General features: G+C 39.8%; 1 protein-coding gene across 1 annotated transcript in view; it reads right to left on the bottom strand.

Moving 5' to 3' along the window:
- LOC149300806 (juxtaposed with another zinc finger protein 1-like) overlaps positions 1–14,073 on the bottom strand; it is a 117,831-nt gene that overhangs the window by 25,731 nt on the left and 78,027 nt on the right. The window contains exon 3 of the mRNA XM_089484929.1: positions 7,185–7,381. Within this exon, the coding sequence (XP_089341055.1) occupies positions 7,185–7,381 (197 nt within the window). The remainder of the gene's footprint in view (positions 1–7,184; positions 7,382–14,073) is intronic.

Raw genomic sequence — 14,073 nt, 5'->3', positions numbered from 1 at the left:
CCAACAGGTCACAGACCAGCTCCTGTGGGTTTTTAGAGGTGTAAGATGCATGAAGAATGGAATATTACCGCATTTGCTCGATTATAAGACGACCCCCCAAAATCTGAATATTAACTTAGGAAAAAAGAAAAAGCCTGAATATAAGACGACCCTAAAGGAAAAAAGTTTTACCAGTAAATGTTAATTCATGTAAACTATTTTTTTTAATAAAAGCTATGATTGAGAAAAATATTTTTTTTGTTTTTATTTCTTGTATTTTCCAGCCTGTCCCCCGGTTACGCACATCTGCCCCCAGGCTTGCCACACCAATATGGCACTGTGGCCCATGATATGCCTTTTAACCCTCTATATGCCACTGTGCCCCATGGTATGCCTTTTGACCCCCTATATGCCACTCTGCCTCCAGAAATGCCTTATACCCCTATATCCCATTCTGGCATTTAGGGGGTTAAAATGCATATTATGGGGCAGAGTGGCATATAGGGAGGTATAAGGCATTTCAGGAGGCAGAGTGGCATTAAGGGAGTTAAAAGGCATTGTATAGAGCACTCTGCCTCCAGAAATGCCTTATACCCCTATATGCCACTCTGGCATTTAGGGGGTTAAAAGGCATATTATGGGGCAGAGTGGCATATAGGGAGGTATAAGGCATTTCAGGAGGCAGAGTGCTCTATTAAATGCCCCCTTAACGCCACTCCAGAAATGCCCTATGCCCCCATTTAACTAACACACACACACTCTCTCCCCCCCCTCCCCTCCCCTCTCCTCTCTCCTCCCCCTCCCCTCCCCTCCCCTCTCCTCTCTCCTCCCCCTCCCCTCCCCTCTCCCCTCTCCTCTCTCCTCTCTCCTCTCTCCTCTCTCCCCTCTCAGCCCTCTCTTACCGGTGCTTCCAGCCGGGGCAGCGGGTTGACGTCACCTTCTGCTGCAGCCGGAAGGAGGTGGAGTTGGCAGCGGGGGTTTGTATGCGTCCGTCGCGTATACTTTCCCCGGCTGTCAGAGATCAGAGATCTCTGACAGTCGGGGAAGGTCTACGCGACGGACGCAGACAACCCCCGCTGCTAGCCACACCTCCTTCCGGCTGCAGCGGACGTTGTCTACGCGGATCGCGTAGACGTCAACCCGCTGCCCCGGCAATACAGCAGGAAGCACCGGTAAGTAGTGATGGGAAGTTCGGATCATTAAAGTGAATCGGATCATTTCGATTCGTTCACTGAAATGATCCGATTCATGATCCGGATCTTCGGATCACTCAGTGTGTCTGCACGGAGTTACTGTTTTCCAGTAACTCCGTGCAGGCACACTAACGATTGGCCCCGCCCCTTTCATTATGAATCCTCCCCCCTGCCTCCAGTGATGTCAATGAAGGCAGAGAGTCGTTCAAAGATTCGGATCTTACAGGGATCCGAATCTTACAGTGATCCGGATCACTGTAAGATCCGGATCATTGTAAGATCCGGATCATTGTAAGATCCGGATCATTGTAAGATCCGGATCATTGTAAGATCCGGATCTTTGAACGACTCTCTGCCTTCATTGGCATTGTAATCATTCAGAGAATGTCACCATACTGTTATAAATAATACATTCATAATCACTGCCCCCAGGATTTACATTCCCCTTTACCTGCAACTGCACCTTAAGCTAACTTTATTAAATTAATTAAATTAACCCTCACCATTAAATTAACCCTAAACACCCCATCAACCATGACTGCCCTAAAATTAACCCTTAACACCCCATCAACCATGACTGCCCCTAAAATTAACCCTTAACACCCTATTAACCATAACTGCCCCCAAATTAACCCTAAACACCCCATTAAGCATAACTGCCCCTAAATTAACCCTAAACACCCCGTTAAGCATAACTGCCCCCAAATTAACCCTAAACACCCCATTAAGCATAACTGCCCCCAAATTAACCCTAAACACCCCATTAAGCATAACTGCCCCCAAATAAACACTAAAGACCCCATTAAGCATAACTGCCCCCAAATTAACACTAAAGACCCCTTTAAGCATAACTGCCCCCAAATTAACACTAAAGACCCCATTAAGCATAACTGCCCCCAAATTAACCCTAAACACCCCATTAAGCATAACTGCCCCCAAATTAACCCTAAACACCTCATTAAGCATAAATGCCCCTAAATTAACACTAAAAACCCCATTAAGCATAACTGCCCCCAAATTAACCCTAAACACCTCATTAAGCATAACTGCCCCTAAATTAACACTAAAGACCCATTAAGCATAACTGCCCCCAAATTAACCCTAAACACCTCATTAAGCATAACTGCCCCTAAATTAACACTAAAGACCCCATTAAGCATAACTGCCCCTAAATTATCCTTAAACACCCCATTAAGCATAACTGCCCCTAAATTAACACTAAAGACCCCATTAAGCATAACTGCCCCTAAATTATCCTTAAACACCCCATTAAGCATAACTGCCCCCAAATTAACACTAAAGACCCCATCAACCATACCAATTTATTAGGTAATTTATCTGGAGTACATGCAATTAATTTAGGGGCAGTTATGGTTAATGGAGTATTTAGGGTTAATTTCAGGGGCCGTTGTGGTTAATGGGGTCTTTAGGGTTAATTTCAGGGGCCGTTATGGTTAATGGGATCTTTACGGTTAATTTCAGGGGCAGTTATGGTTGATGGGGTATAAGGGTTAATTTTATGCTGATGATTGAGGGTTAATTTAATTAATTTAATAAAGTTAACTGTAGGTGCAGTTATAGGTAAAGGGGGGTAAACTCAGGGGAATCTAAATCCTGGGGGCAGTGTGAACATTATTAATGTATTTATTTATAAAAGTATGGTATCAGTGATTTTCTCTGAATGATTCGAATCTCTGTAAGATTCGGATCCTTGTAAGATCCGGATCCCTGTAAGATTCGAATCATTCGACTCTTCGGTTCATTCGACTCTTCGGATCATTCGACTCTTCGGTTCATTCGACTCTTCGGTTCATTCGACTCTTCGGATCATTCGACTCTTTGAACGAATCTCTGACTCTATGAGTCATCGTTCCTGTGAGAATTAATGAGCTGTAACCTGACCCCAGAGTGCTCTGCAGATGACTCACAGCTCTAGGATCAGGTTACAGCTGCATGATGATTCACAGACTGAACCGCTACAAACGAATCGTTCAGTCTAGTGAACCGACTCATCCGGATCACTAAAAAGAACCGGATCAAATGAACGATTCGTTCATGATCCGGACATCACTACCGGTAAGTGTGTATGATGGGGGGGGGGGGGGTGAGACAGGAGGATCCAGGTCCCCTGCAGCGGTGCGGGGGATCTGGATCTTAGTCTCCTAATCAGACTCTATTTGAGGTCTGATTAGAAGACGACCCCGATTAGAAGACGAGGGGTATTTTTCAGAGCATTTGCTCTGAAAAAAACCTCGTCTTATAATCGAGCAAATACGGTATATTTTTTCCTAAAATTGAAATAAACTGCATGGTTCACTGGTAATAGAGAATTTACACTAAACATTCCTGAGTCGGATCCCCAGCAATGCAGGTTTTGGATTATTCCTTATGGAATCTCAGGTTAGTGTTTGATCAGCACTGGTAGAATGACCCAAAAACAATATGGTATAATCTTTATAGATTAAAGAGCCAGAGCGACTAACACAAGTACCAGGTTTTAAGATGTGTATTGTAGGTTGCCTCATTATATTCCCCTTCAAAATAACAATGCAAGTTGTGTTTTTATTATTATTTAGTCACTTATTTAGAACAATGTAATGTCCTCAGAGATATTTGGATTAATAGTTAGGGACTACGCTACCCTTTTTTAAGAATTCTGTCTCATGTCTTCATGTACATCCTGACCACTCATGTTGAAGCCTCATTTATTCCAACTACTCCTTGGACACACCATCTCCCATTAAGGAGTTTAATAAATTACTTGATAATAATAATCATGTGGGTTCATTAGCCTTGTGTGGACATCTGGCGATATCCCTGAGTTCTGATACATGCAATTGTCGTACTTGGAGCAAACAGTGGCTGTGAGTGTTTAGATTTGGCTTCTGATTCTCTTCATGGACCTTTTACTGACCTCTGTTAAGATTTGCAAACACGGGTAACCCTTATCTACCACTATCATATTCTTTTACGAAAAATGTACAAAACAGTCCAGACTTCTAAAAGACTCCAGACCACTAATTTCTATTAAGTTCATCCCTTTTAGTATTGGCTACTTTGCATAAAGAAGAACTGGGTATAAATTCTAATTATTAAAACATAATTGCACCAATTATTGATACTATTGCCATCAATTATCTTGCATACTTGCATATTTTATATTTATTTGGAGGCTTTACTTAAAAGATCATTTGTTTTTTTTAAAGAGTGCACTCAGGACAACTTTTTTACCAGGATGATTTCAGGCTGACCACCTGGTCCCTGTTGAATCCAGGACAGGAGAAGCGACTTTCTCTGTAACCTAAATCATGTGTGTGTGGTATTTCACTGATCAAACAGGAACAAACACTTCCATAACGCTGTGAATATGCAAGCTCTCCTATGGTAGAGTGTATAAATGTGTGATCATGCAAGTGCAAATGTGAGTTGGTGTTAGGAAACTTGCAAGTTGGACTTCCACTTGGACTTCAAGTCTTGCAATGCAAACTTTTGGCAATGTTTTGCCAACTTGCTATCGATTGAATAGACCTATCTTACTGCCTTGTTGTAAACAGAATGTCCCAGTCTTAGTCACACAGAGGGTGGAAAATGTTCTATGTAGAAAAGGACTTCATTAGTATTGTCATACAAAATCGGTTCAGTGCGGTGTTTGAGCAGGGAAATATTATATATGACATAACTGACAACAATGGTGACCGCAGGCCTGAAAATACCGTATTTGCTCGATTATAAGACGACCCTGATTATAAGACGACCCCCCCAAATCTGAATATTAACTTAGGAAAAAAAGAAAAAGCCTGAATATAAGACGACCCTAAAGGAAAAAAGTTTTACCAGTAAATGTTAATTCATGTAAACTATTTTTTTAAATAAAAGCTATGATTGAGAAAAATATTTTTTTGTTTTTATTTCCTTGTATTTTCCAACCTGTCCCCCAGTTACGCACATCTGCCCCCAGGCTTGCCACACCAATATGGCACTGTGGCCCATGATATGCCTTTTAACCCTCTATATGCCACTGTGCCCCATGGTATGCCTTTTGACCCCCTATGTGCCACTCTGCCTCCAGAAATGCCTTATACCCCTATATCCCATTCTGGCATTTAGGGGGTTAAAATGCATATTATGGGGCAGAGTGGCATATAGGGAGGTATAAGGCATTCCAGGAGGCAGTGGCATTAAGGGAGTTAAAAGGCATTGTATAGAGCACTCTATAAGGCATTTCAGGAGGCAGAGTGCTCTATTAAATGCCCCCTTAACGCCACTCTGCTTCCTGAAATGCCTTATAACTCCCTATATGCCACTCTGCCCCATAATATGCCTTTTAACCCCCTAAGTGCCAGAGTGGCATATAGGGGTATAAGGCATTCCAGAAATGCCCTATGTCCCCCATTTAACACACACACGCACACACACTTACCGGTGCTTCCAAATTCCTGCTGTATTGCCGGGGCAGCGGGTTGACGTCTCCTTCCGCTGCAGCCGGAAGGAGGTGGAGTTGGCAGCGGGGGTTTGTCTGCGTCCGTCGCGGATACCTTTCCCGGCTGTCAGAGATCAGAGTTCCGGCACCTGTGCGGGGAACTCTGATTTCTGACAGTCGGGGAAGGTATCCGCGACGGACGCAGACAACCCCCGCTGCTAGCCACACCTCCTTCCGGCTGCAGCGGACGTTGTCTACGCGCATCGCGTAGACGTCAACCCGCTGCCCCGGCAACACAGCAGGAAGCACCGGTAAGTAAGTGTGGGGGGGGGAGACAGGAGGATCCAGGTCCCCTGCAGCGGTGCGGGGGATCTGGATCTTAGTCTCATAATCAGACCTCTATTTGAGGTCTGATTAGAAGACGACCCCGATTAGAAGACGAGGGGTATTTTTCAGAGCATTTGCTCTGAAAAAAACCTCGTCTTATAATCGAGCAAATACGGTACATATCGTTTATTGGAACAAAATGAAAAAAAACCTACTTTACTTCAGTGCTAAGCCACGTTACTGTATACAATACTGTATTTAATGCTCAAAGAAAAATATTTTTTTAAAGAAAATTCCCTTTCAATGGAGAATCGGGTGGGGTGTTCCTTTAATCACAAATATATAAGAATTGCAGTTAGCTGCTCCCTTTAGAGGTAAGTTAGAAGAAGACAATTCTTTTTCCACCTTCAGTACATAAAAACTGAATCATCAGGATGCTTTCTAAAGAAACATATTTGTAGGGTTGAGAAATACAGTTTACCTTTGGCACTCAGTCATATACTGCCAATTCAGCATTCCACACTAACCTTCATTTATTGGGACTATTAAATACTATAAAGCAACAATATAACAACTCAGCTACTGCTAAACATAAAAAGATAAAAGCTGGGGAAATAAAAGCTTTGCCATCCATTGAAGACGGCTACTGTACTACATGCTTTAAACCAGGTTTATGTGCATATACTTTAAATTTAACTTTAACTTCAACCAGTTCTAATCCAAGTTATATTATGCTTCTAGCTTTATGAATATATTAACTGGAAAAGCGAAATCTTACTTTTACATTTGTTTTCATACAGGTAAGAAGCAGTGTTCACAAACGTAGCTGTCAGTTTCACTGATTTCTTCAATCTCCCATTTTAATACAGGGAGGCTATGCACCAAATGGGCAAATATTATAACGACACTATAATTTATTTTGATTTATTAGATTTCTGTCTACAAACAGATTATATATATATATATATACACACAATATATACACACTCATACATTGTGTACAAATGTGTCATTTGTAATGAAGTAATGATTTGAGTCACAAAGTAAAAATATCCATGTTTTACTAATCAAATAAGTTTTGATTTTGATGTGTTTGGTTTTTATTCTTACCATTAATGTCCCTGAACCCTGCCGGCGGTCATATGTGCCAATGGACACAAGTTTGCTATAGAGGGCAATTAGCCTGAAAAGAAATCTAAGCAGCTCTTCTAAGCAGAATATTTCACACGGAACGGCAGAGAATTCGTAATTTTTTTTTGCCTTACCTGTGGGGGTGCTACTGCGAAATGATGATGATGGAGTGATAGGTGGTGTGACTGGCGGGGTAAGGCTGCCACTTCCATGGCGAGGGGGAGTGGAGATGTTCCCACGGGACACGGAACTTGACAATGTCAGGGAGAGCTTTGGCTGAATTTTTTTCTTTAGGGTTTCCTGTTCACGGCGAGCTGCATCGGTCATAAATCTACGACAGAAAGATATAGTATTATTATTATTATTACCGTTTATTTATATGGCGCCAACAATTTACGCAGCTCTTTGGTACAGGGCTTCAGACTAAGACATGCGGTGTCAAGGTTCTCATTCCTTTCTAAAGCTCTTCAACATAACTTTGATATATTTTTATTGACTTTTAACAACAAGTATTTTCATTTGATATGTTCATTAACATGGATCCAGTTTGGCTTTGCTTGTTAATGGAAGGTAAGTTGAAAACTGTCCATGGGATCTCAGCTCTGAAGGAATTTGCCACAACAATCGCAAATGCAATTCATTTTATTTCCCCACATTAAAAAATCATAAAACATGTCAGAAAAATACTCTTTATGGCTTTTTAAGATAAAAACACTTAACGGTGCTCTTGGATTTAAACTAAGTATTGCTAAACATAGCATTAGAAACCTAATCCACGTGCAGAATACCCAATCCCTTTTTGTGCAAGTGGAACAGCACCCTTAATACAGGAAAAAGGCAAATTACACCTTAAAAACTCAAGTAGCTTAGTCCAGGGGCAGAACGTGCGCTTCCATTACTATTACTCCAACGGTATTCATCGGCACAGTGTTTTTTGGGAGGCATTGACTAAGCATTGTTGGAGAGTTGGAGAGCTACCAATCTCTGGTGTGTAGACACAGCAAGGTTGCAGAAGGACAGAGGGATTCTGGCAACGATACCCTAAAAATAAACCAATATATATTGCAAAGCAGGTGCAACCAAGAATTTGTATTCCTCGAACCCGTCTCCATTTCTTGGCGAAGCTGGCAGTGTTTTATTTTTTTTATTACTAAAGCAAGAAAAAAATGCAAATAATGTAAGGTGAAAATAGAGATATATTACCAATATAAATAAATCTACAGACTGTTTGTTGAACTCTGATCAGTCCAAAAAAAAAAAATTCCAGTAATTCAAAAAAATTACTTTGGCTTCTTTCAGAGAATTACAAATAATTTTAAGATTTAACGGCTCCATAAACACAGTTTTAAGGTAAATCGTCCACAAACTTTTCTTTCTCATCTTGCAGGTTTGTTTCACTCCGTTTAATGCCACTGGATTGGTGGTGGAATTCTTAGAGCAGTTAAGAAATATTAGCGTAAAAAAAAGATATATTGATATTCATCCATCGGGATGATGTTAAAAGCGGCTTATCATTTGGTTGACTGTGTCAGTGCACTCTGATTCCGTGTACCTGACGAGTGATCCTAATTAAATGAAATTTACTATTTTATTATCTAAGCAGAGACTGAAAGAGAAAATAGCGCGCCGATCGCTGTTTGATGTGCGATGCAAAGCCTTTGCGAGACTCTGGCAATTATCCCAAGGTTTTAGCTGAGCAATGTCTGGGAGCAGATGAGATAATGTAGGCAGGCATTAGCAGGTAGACTTATTACTCTGCTGGTCCCCGGGCTGCGTTTTGCACTAATTAACTTTCTTTACAGGTATTAAACTGGTTTCAAGCTTCACTTTTATTCATAATGCAGATAGTACACTGTTTATATTTCAAGGATACACACACCATTAGGGTACATATTTATCACTTGTTTTATAAGAAGATCTACACCAGAGAAGCCACTCGAAATACTGCCTACTAGCAGCTCCAGGACTACAACTCCCATCAAGTCCTCAGGAAGACCTGTGGCGCAAGTGTCTTAAAGAGGGACATCAGATCAGCCAAAAATGAGTTGATGGGAGCTATAGTTCACGTCATCTGTGGTAGCGGAAGTTGCGCTGTAGGTTGATGGGACTTGTAGTCAGCAGCTGGATTGATCTTTCTTTTCATAGAGTCTGCTTTTTCTATTAGTCAGACAGCAGGATCTACAGCTCTTCATTTGCTTCTCTTTCTTTAATTTTTTTTCATTATGTGAGGGGCACTAAGTAATCCACGTTCACTTTTTAAAGCCAGATTGCTAAGGCACACAAAGTAATACAGTAAAGGGCTTAAGACATGGAAAAATCAATGCACGGCAATCTTTATTAAAACACTAATGGAGAACCCAGCGACAGGAATAATGGAAAAATATAATCTGACTCATTTAACATTAATTGGAGCTGGGTACACAGCACTGGATCTTTTATGTTTTTAAGGATATTAACATTTCAACAATGCAACTGCTCAGGGACGAGGCCGTAATGAACGACTCGGCTACATTATTGAAATTAAAGCAATAGAACAACATTACAATACAGCGGTTTTAGTTTTGACAATTAAATGCCTATTTCTGTAGACTCCTGCTGCTGCTCCAAAACCATTACCATCTGACAGCTGTAGCCCAGACTGACTCATATGATTTCATACTTGGTGCACAGCCTAGAGAACGGACACTGCCCACAATTCTAGGCTGTTTACCAGACTAAAGCGAGACTGCTAGAAGAATTATGAGGCACCATTCCCTTCCCCCTTCCAACCTGAAGGAAATGTCTATGCATAACACAATACGACAGTGCCCCCTGCAGGCCACAATGCGTATGACATCAGGTCACCGTCATGGACTCCCAACACTGGGACTAAAAGCCACTGCATACATAAGCTGTTATATAAGAAATAAAATCAATTAACAATAGAGCGCATGTCCTTGTGATACGTTTAACTCTTTATATGGCAGTTTTTAAGATATTGGCCATACATAATTTTCTGTCCCGTTTTCTTTGGACACAGTGACATCCCTTTTAGGTTTTCCTGTTTGGAATGGAGAATTTTTGGAGGCACCTAAATCCCTCTGTCCAGCTTTTTTAGGAACTCAAAAGGATTGATTGGTATGAGTGTATCGCAGTGATCTGCAGCTCTAAATGTCACAATTACATGTACATAAGACAGCATGAAATGTAAATAAAATACATTCTTCTTCCAAATAGTTATCAATAGGTCACAGCATCACATCAAAGGTCTGCCTTTAGCCACATCGCTTACCCCACTTGCATTTAAATTGTTTGATGGCAGATGGTGGACACATTACATTCCCACATTCTCTTCCTTACTTAAGCTAAATATCTTAGAAGCATATAGAGAGTTTGTTTAGAATTATTTAAATACGTATCCCTGATGTACTCATACCGACATTAGAATTCTGTATTGACATTTAAATTGACACGGGCAGCGGAATCAGAGCTTCTCAAAATCTTACAAATCAAGTACTTGTTTGAGAAGATATTTGGGTGGACCGATCCGGCTGATTGTCACGAGACACGTAATTCCTCCGAATGCGTACATCTTCTTCGGTAATGAAGTCACAATAATTACCTAGAAATACTATAGGCCAGCTTTGTCTAGTAGATGTATCAATAATCTTGATAGATAATTTCCTATTTGCGCTTGCAATATATTGCAATTATAAGTACCCCCTGCTTTTATGATGTTTCAGCTTTCTATATTAAATGTCTAGCTGAGAATCATGGGATTTGCAAGAGCTGCATGTGGATACCACTGTTGTATGTAAACACCCCAGCACATGGTGGTAACTTAATCTGCATGGCCGAAAGACTAATACGTTTTACTAACAAGGGCCAAACTCTAAAACAGGGGTCAACGGTCTGAGGCTCTACAGCTGCTCAGGAACAACTACCCTGATGCGTAAATATGAGGTCGTTCTCTAAATAAAGCAACGTCCGCTACTACCCACATATTTGGGGTGCCGGGCTTTCATCCCTTTTCTTCTGTCTTTCGTTTGTTAGTGAGTGTTTTTCCTGCTATTGTATAATTCAGCGCAATCATTGATTGCTATTGTTAAAATGTTCTATTCACTTACGGTACATTCTAGGTTTTAATGCAACAATAACTAAAACAGAGTGCCTACAAAAGGAAGTGTGATAATGAATTGTTCTCCGATTCTCTGTAATCTCAGCTGGGTACCGCAAGCCGTGTCTGCAATTACTCCAGTTCTTCGCACCAATAGCTTGTCTTAAACCGTCGAAATAAAGTGTAAATTAATTATGAAGCAATGTACAATCAGCCAAAATAATAGCTCCGGGCGACTGTAAGGCGTTTTTACTCCTAACAAGCAACTAATAGTGTGAGAAGTGGATTCATTACTGTCTGACGGAGACAAATCTTAACAGATGAAAAAAATAAATAATTCTGCTGTCCGCGACAAAGAAATAAATACTCAGCAAATACAAAAAGTGCATGCCATGCAGTCTAGCAAAGAGACAAAAAGATTCAACTGTTACAGCTCTGCCTACGAAATTAACAAAACAGATAAAAAGCTAATATACATATGTAGGAATGTTCCTAAAAATATATAAACGTATACTATTTTTAGAATTTTACATACAGATGCATGTGTCCAGTGCCTGCTGGGGAAAGGAATATATATTTACACCTGTCAATTTCTGAGCCTGCTGCTGCATGAATCATGACAGGAAATGAAGGTAGCATCAGCATATTGCTTCCCCGTGCTTATTATTCTAATTATTACATCATGATTATTAAAAATAATCACATAATGAAATGAAGTATCAAATGATGCAAGTTTATAAATAATTTGGAAGAAAATCCCCACAAATTACACAAAAATGTGTATATTGTATAATGATAGCTTCCTATAAATAAATAGAATTACGTTATTTGTTGTATTTCTGGACAAGAGCTGAGTCCAATATTATGGGTTTATACTAGTTTAGATTTGTTATATTTAGCAAACATTGGCAGGTTAATGATTTTCTTTTAGATGAGATGAATGGGTTTAACTGAACAAGGAATGTCTGGAAGAGACAGGTAGAGAAACAGGCATGGCGTCTATACATGCATTTAATGGTAGAAAGCCTGAAAACATTCTTCTGTTAGATGAACGTGTGCTTAATTACCTTTCAAAGTGAGTAATCCCGCCTGCCACAATTATTTAATCCTGTGTACAGATACAATCCTCTGGGGTATATTAACATAATAAGACCAGAGGGATCCAGCTTTATCGCTTAGCGAGCAGATCACATATTGCTTGTAAAATGGTATAAATCAGGGGATTATCAATATTGCTAAAATCCCAGTTCAATACAGCGCCTCACACACCATGTTATAAAAAAACAGCCGTCTCCGAAGCAAGATTTTATTTACAATCTCAAATGATCACAGAATTAACCAAGAATGGTGGCAAAGTACATATAACATTCAAAATTGTAACTACGTTATTCCACGTTTTTGAATAAATGGAGACTTTTGGCTAGAAAGTCCTTTCTGAAAAGTATTTTGTATATATAGATATATAATATATAATCAAAAAGAATAGCGCACCAGTGACTTCAAGTGGAAATTATCTACATTAACATAATGGTGGTATACAGGAACTTAACATTTCAGTTCCTCTTGGGGATTTTTATTAAGAGAATCAGGTTCTCTTGGTAAAAGTCTCAAGAAGGGGCTCAAAGATCTAGATTTATATATATATATATATTTACTGTGTGAACTGAAACTTTAATCTGTACTTGCAAATTATTTGTGATTTTTTAAAAGACCTGTGAGGCCTCATTTTGCAGAAATATTGTAAGAGTAGATAGATAGATATTGGAAAGTCGAAGCACTGCTAGCTGAATATATTTAAGTATATTTATGTGTGTGTATGTATGTATGTATATATATATATATATAAAACACTTTCAAAATATATATATATATAGTAACTAACAACACTAAGCAACATTTCCTCTGCACTGTAGCCCTGAAGCGTTAGTGTTTATTTAACACAATCTGGACGCAAACTGTGCCTGTTCTTACTTTAACTACCTGCTGTTCACATCACTGCTTGAGCACAAAGTCGACTTTCATGTCTAAAACTACATGTCCGCTTTTCTTTTTCAAAACAGACAAACCTTGAAACATTGCTCTTTTTCTTTTTTTTCTCTCTGCCCATAGTTTCCCAGCAAAATGTGGCCAAGAAAAGTAAACTCCTTCGCCACACAGTCTGATTATCCTGGTAACATAACATTTATCTACAATACCCAAACAGTCCCAAACCCAACGTCTCGTCAGCAAAAACTCTGCTGTCTTGTTGTTTGAGGTCTCCACAAATTCCCCACATTGAGCTCCTCCAGATTTCTCCAATAATGACATATTTTAAGGTAAAAATTCTCCTGGCGATCAACCAAAAAGCTATGAGTCTGTGGACTTGACATTCAGTTCTAGAACTGAAAGAATTTAATTTGGTGCATCCCGAAACTACTCCGAGTCATATTTTCAGTAACTGTTTTGAATTTATTAACATGGCTTCACATAAATCCCAAAGATCACAAATAGCAAGGTACAAATAACAAAGTTAGAAAAAAAAACCCAATTTTTTGCTTGGCTGTAAATTAAGAAAATATAAAAAAATTAAGAAAAAGAGAAGCTGAGAAAAAAAGAATAATGGAGAGGCTACAGTTACATGCAGGGGCATAAGCAGAAACCATAGGGCCCGGGGCAAAAAAAAACATGCCCTCAAACAGCTTGTCTTTCCTATCATTTCCCCCAAACAGCTTGTCTGTGCCCCTTGCCCTACCTCCAACATACACTCTGGGACACATATGTAAACACACATACACAAATTCACACATGCTAACACACACTGACTCACACTCACACTAATTCTATAAAATCTTTCTAGTATAACAAAGGTGACCGTCTAATAGGTGTCATAAATCACTGCTGGGTATAACAACTGCTTCATTACGTAGCCTACATTCTGTCCCAGGAAA

The sequence above is a fragment of the Sceloporus occidentalis genome, unplaced genomic scaffold (genome assembly GCF_023333645.1).
Source record: "Sceloporus occidentalis isolate IW3139 unplaced genomic scaffold, rSceOcc1.0.p SCAF_23, whole genome shotgun sequence".
Classification (NCBI taxonomy): domain Eukaryota; kingdom Metazoa; phylum Chordata; class Lepidosauria; order Squamata; family Phrynosomatidae; genus Sceloporus; species Sceloporus occidentalis.
This window is presented reverse-complemented; position numbering and strand designations above follow the sequence as displayed.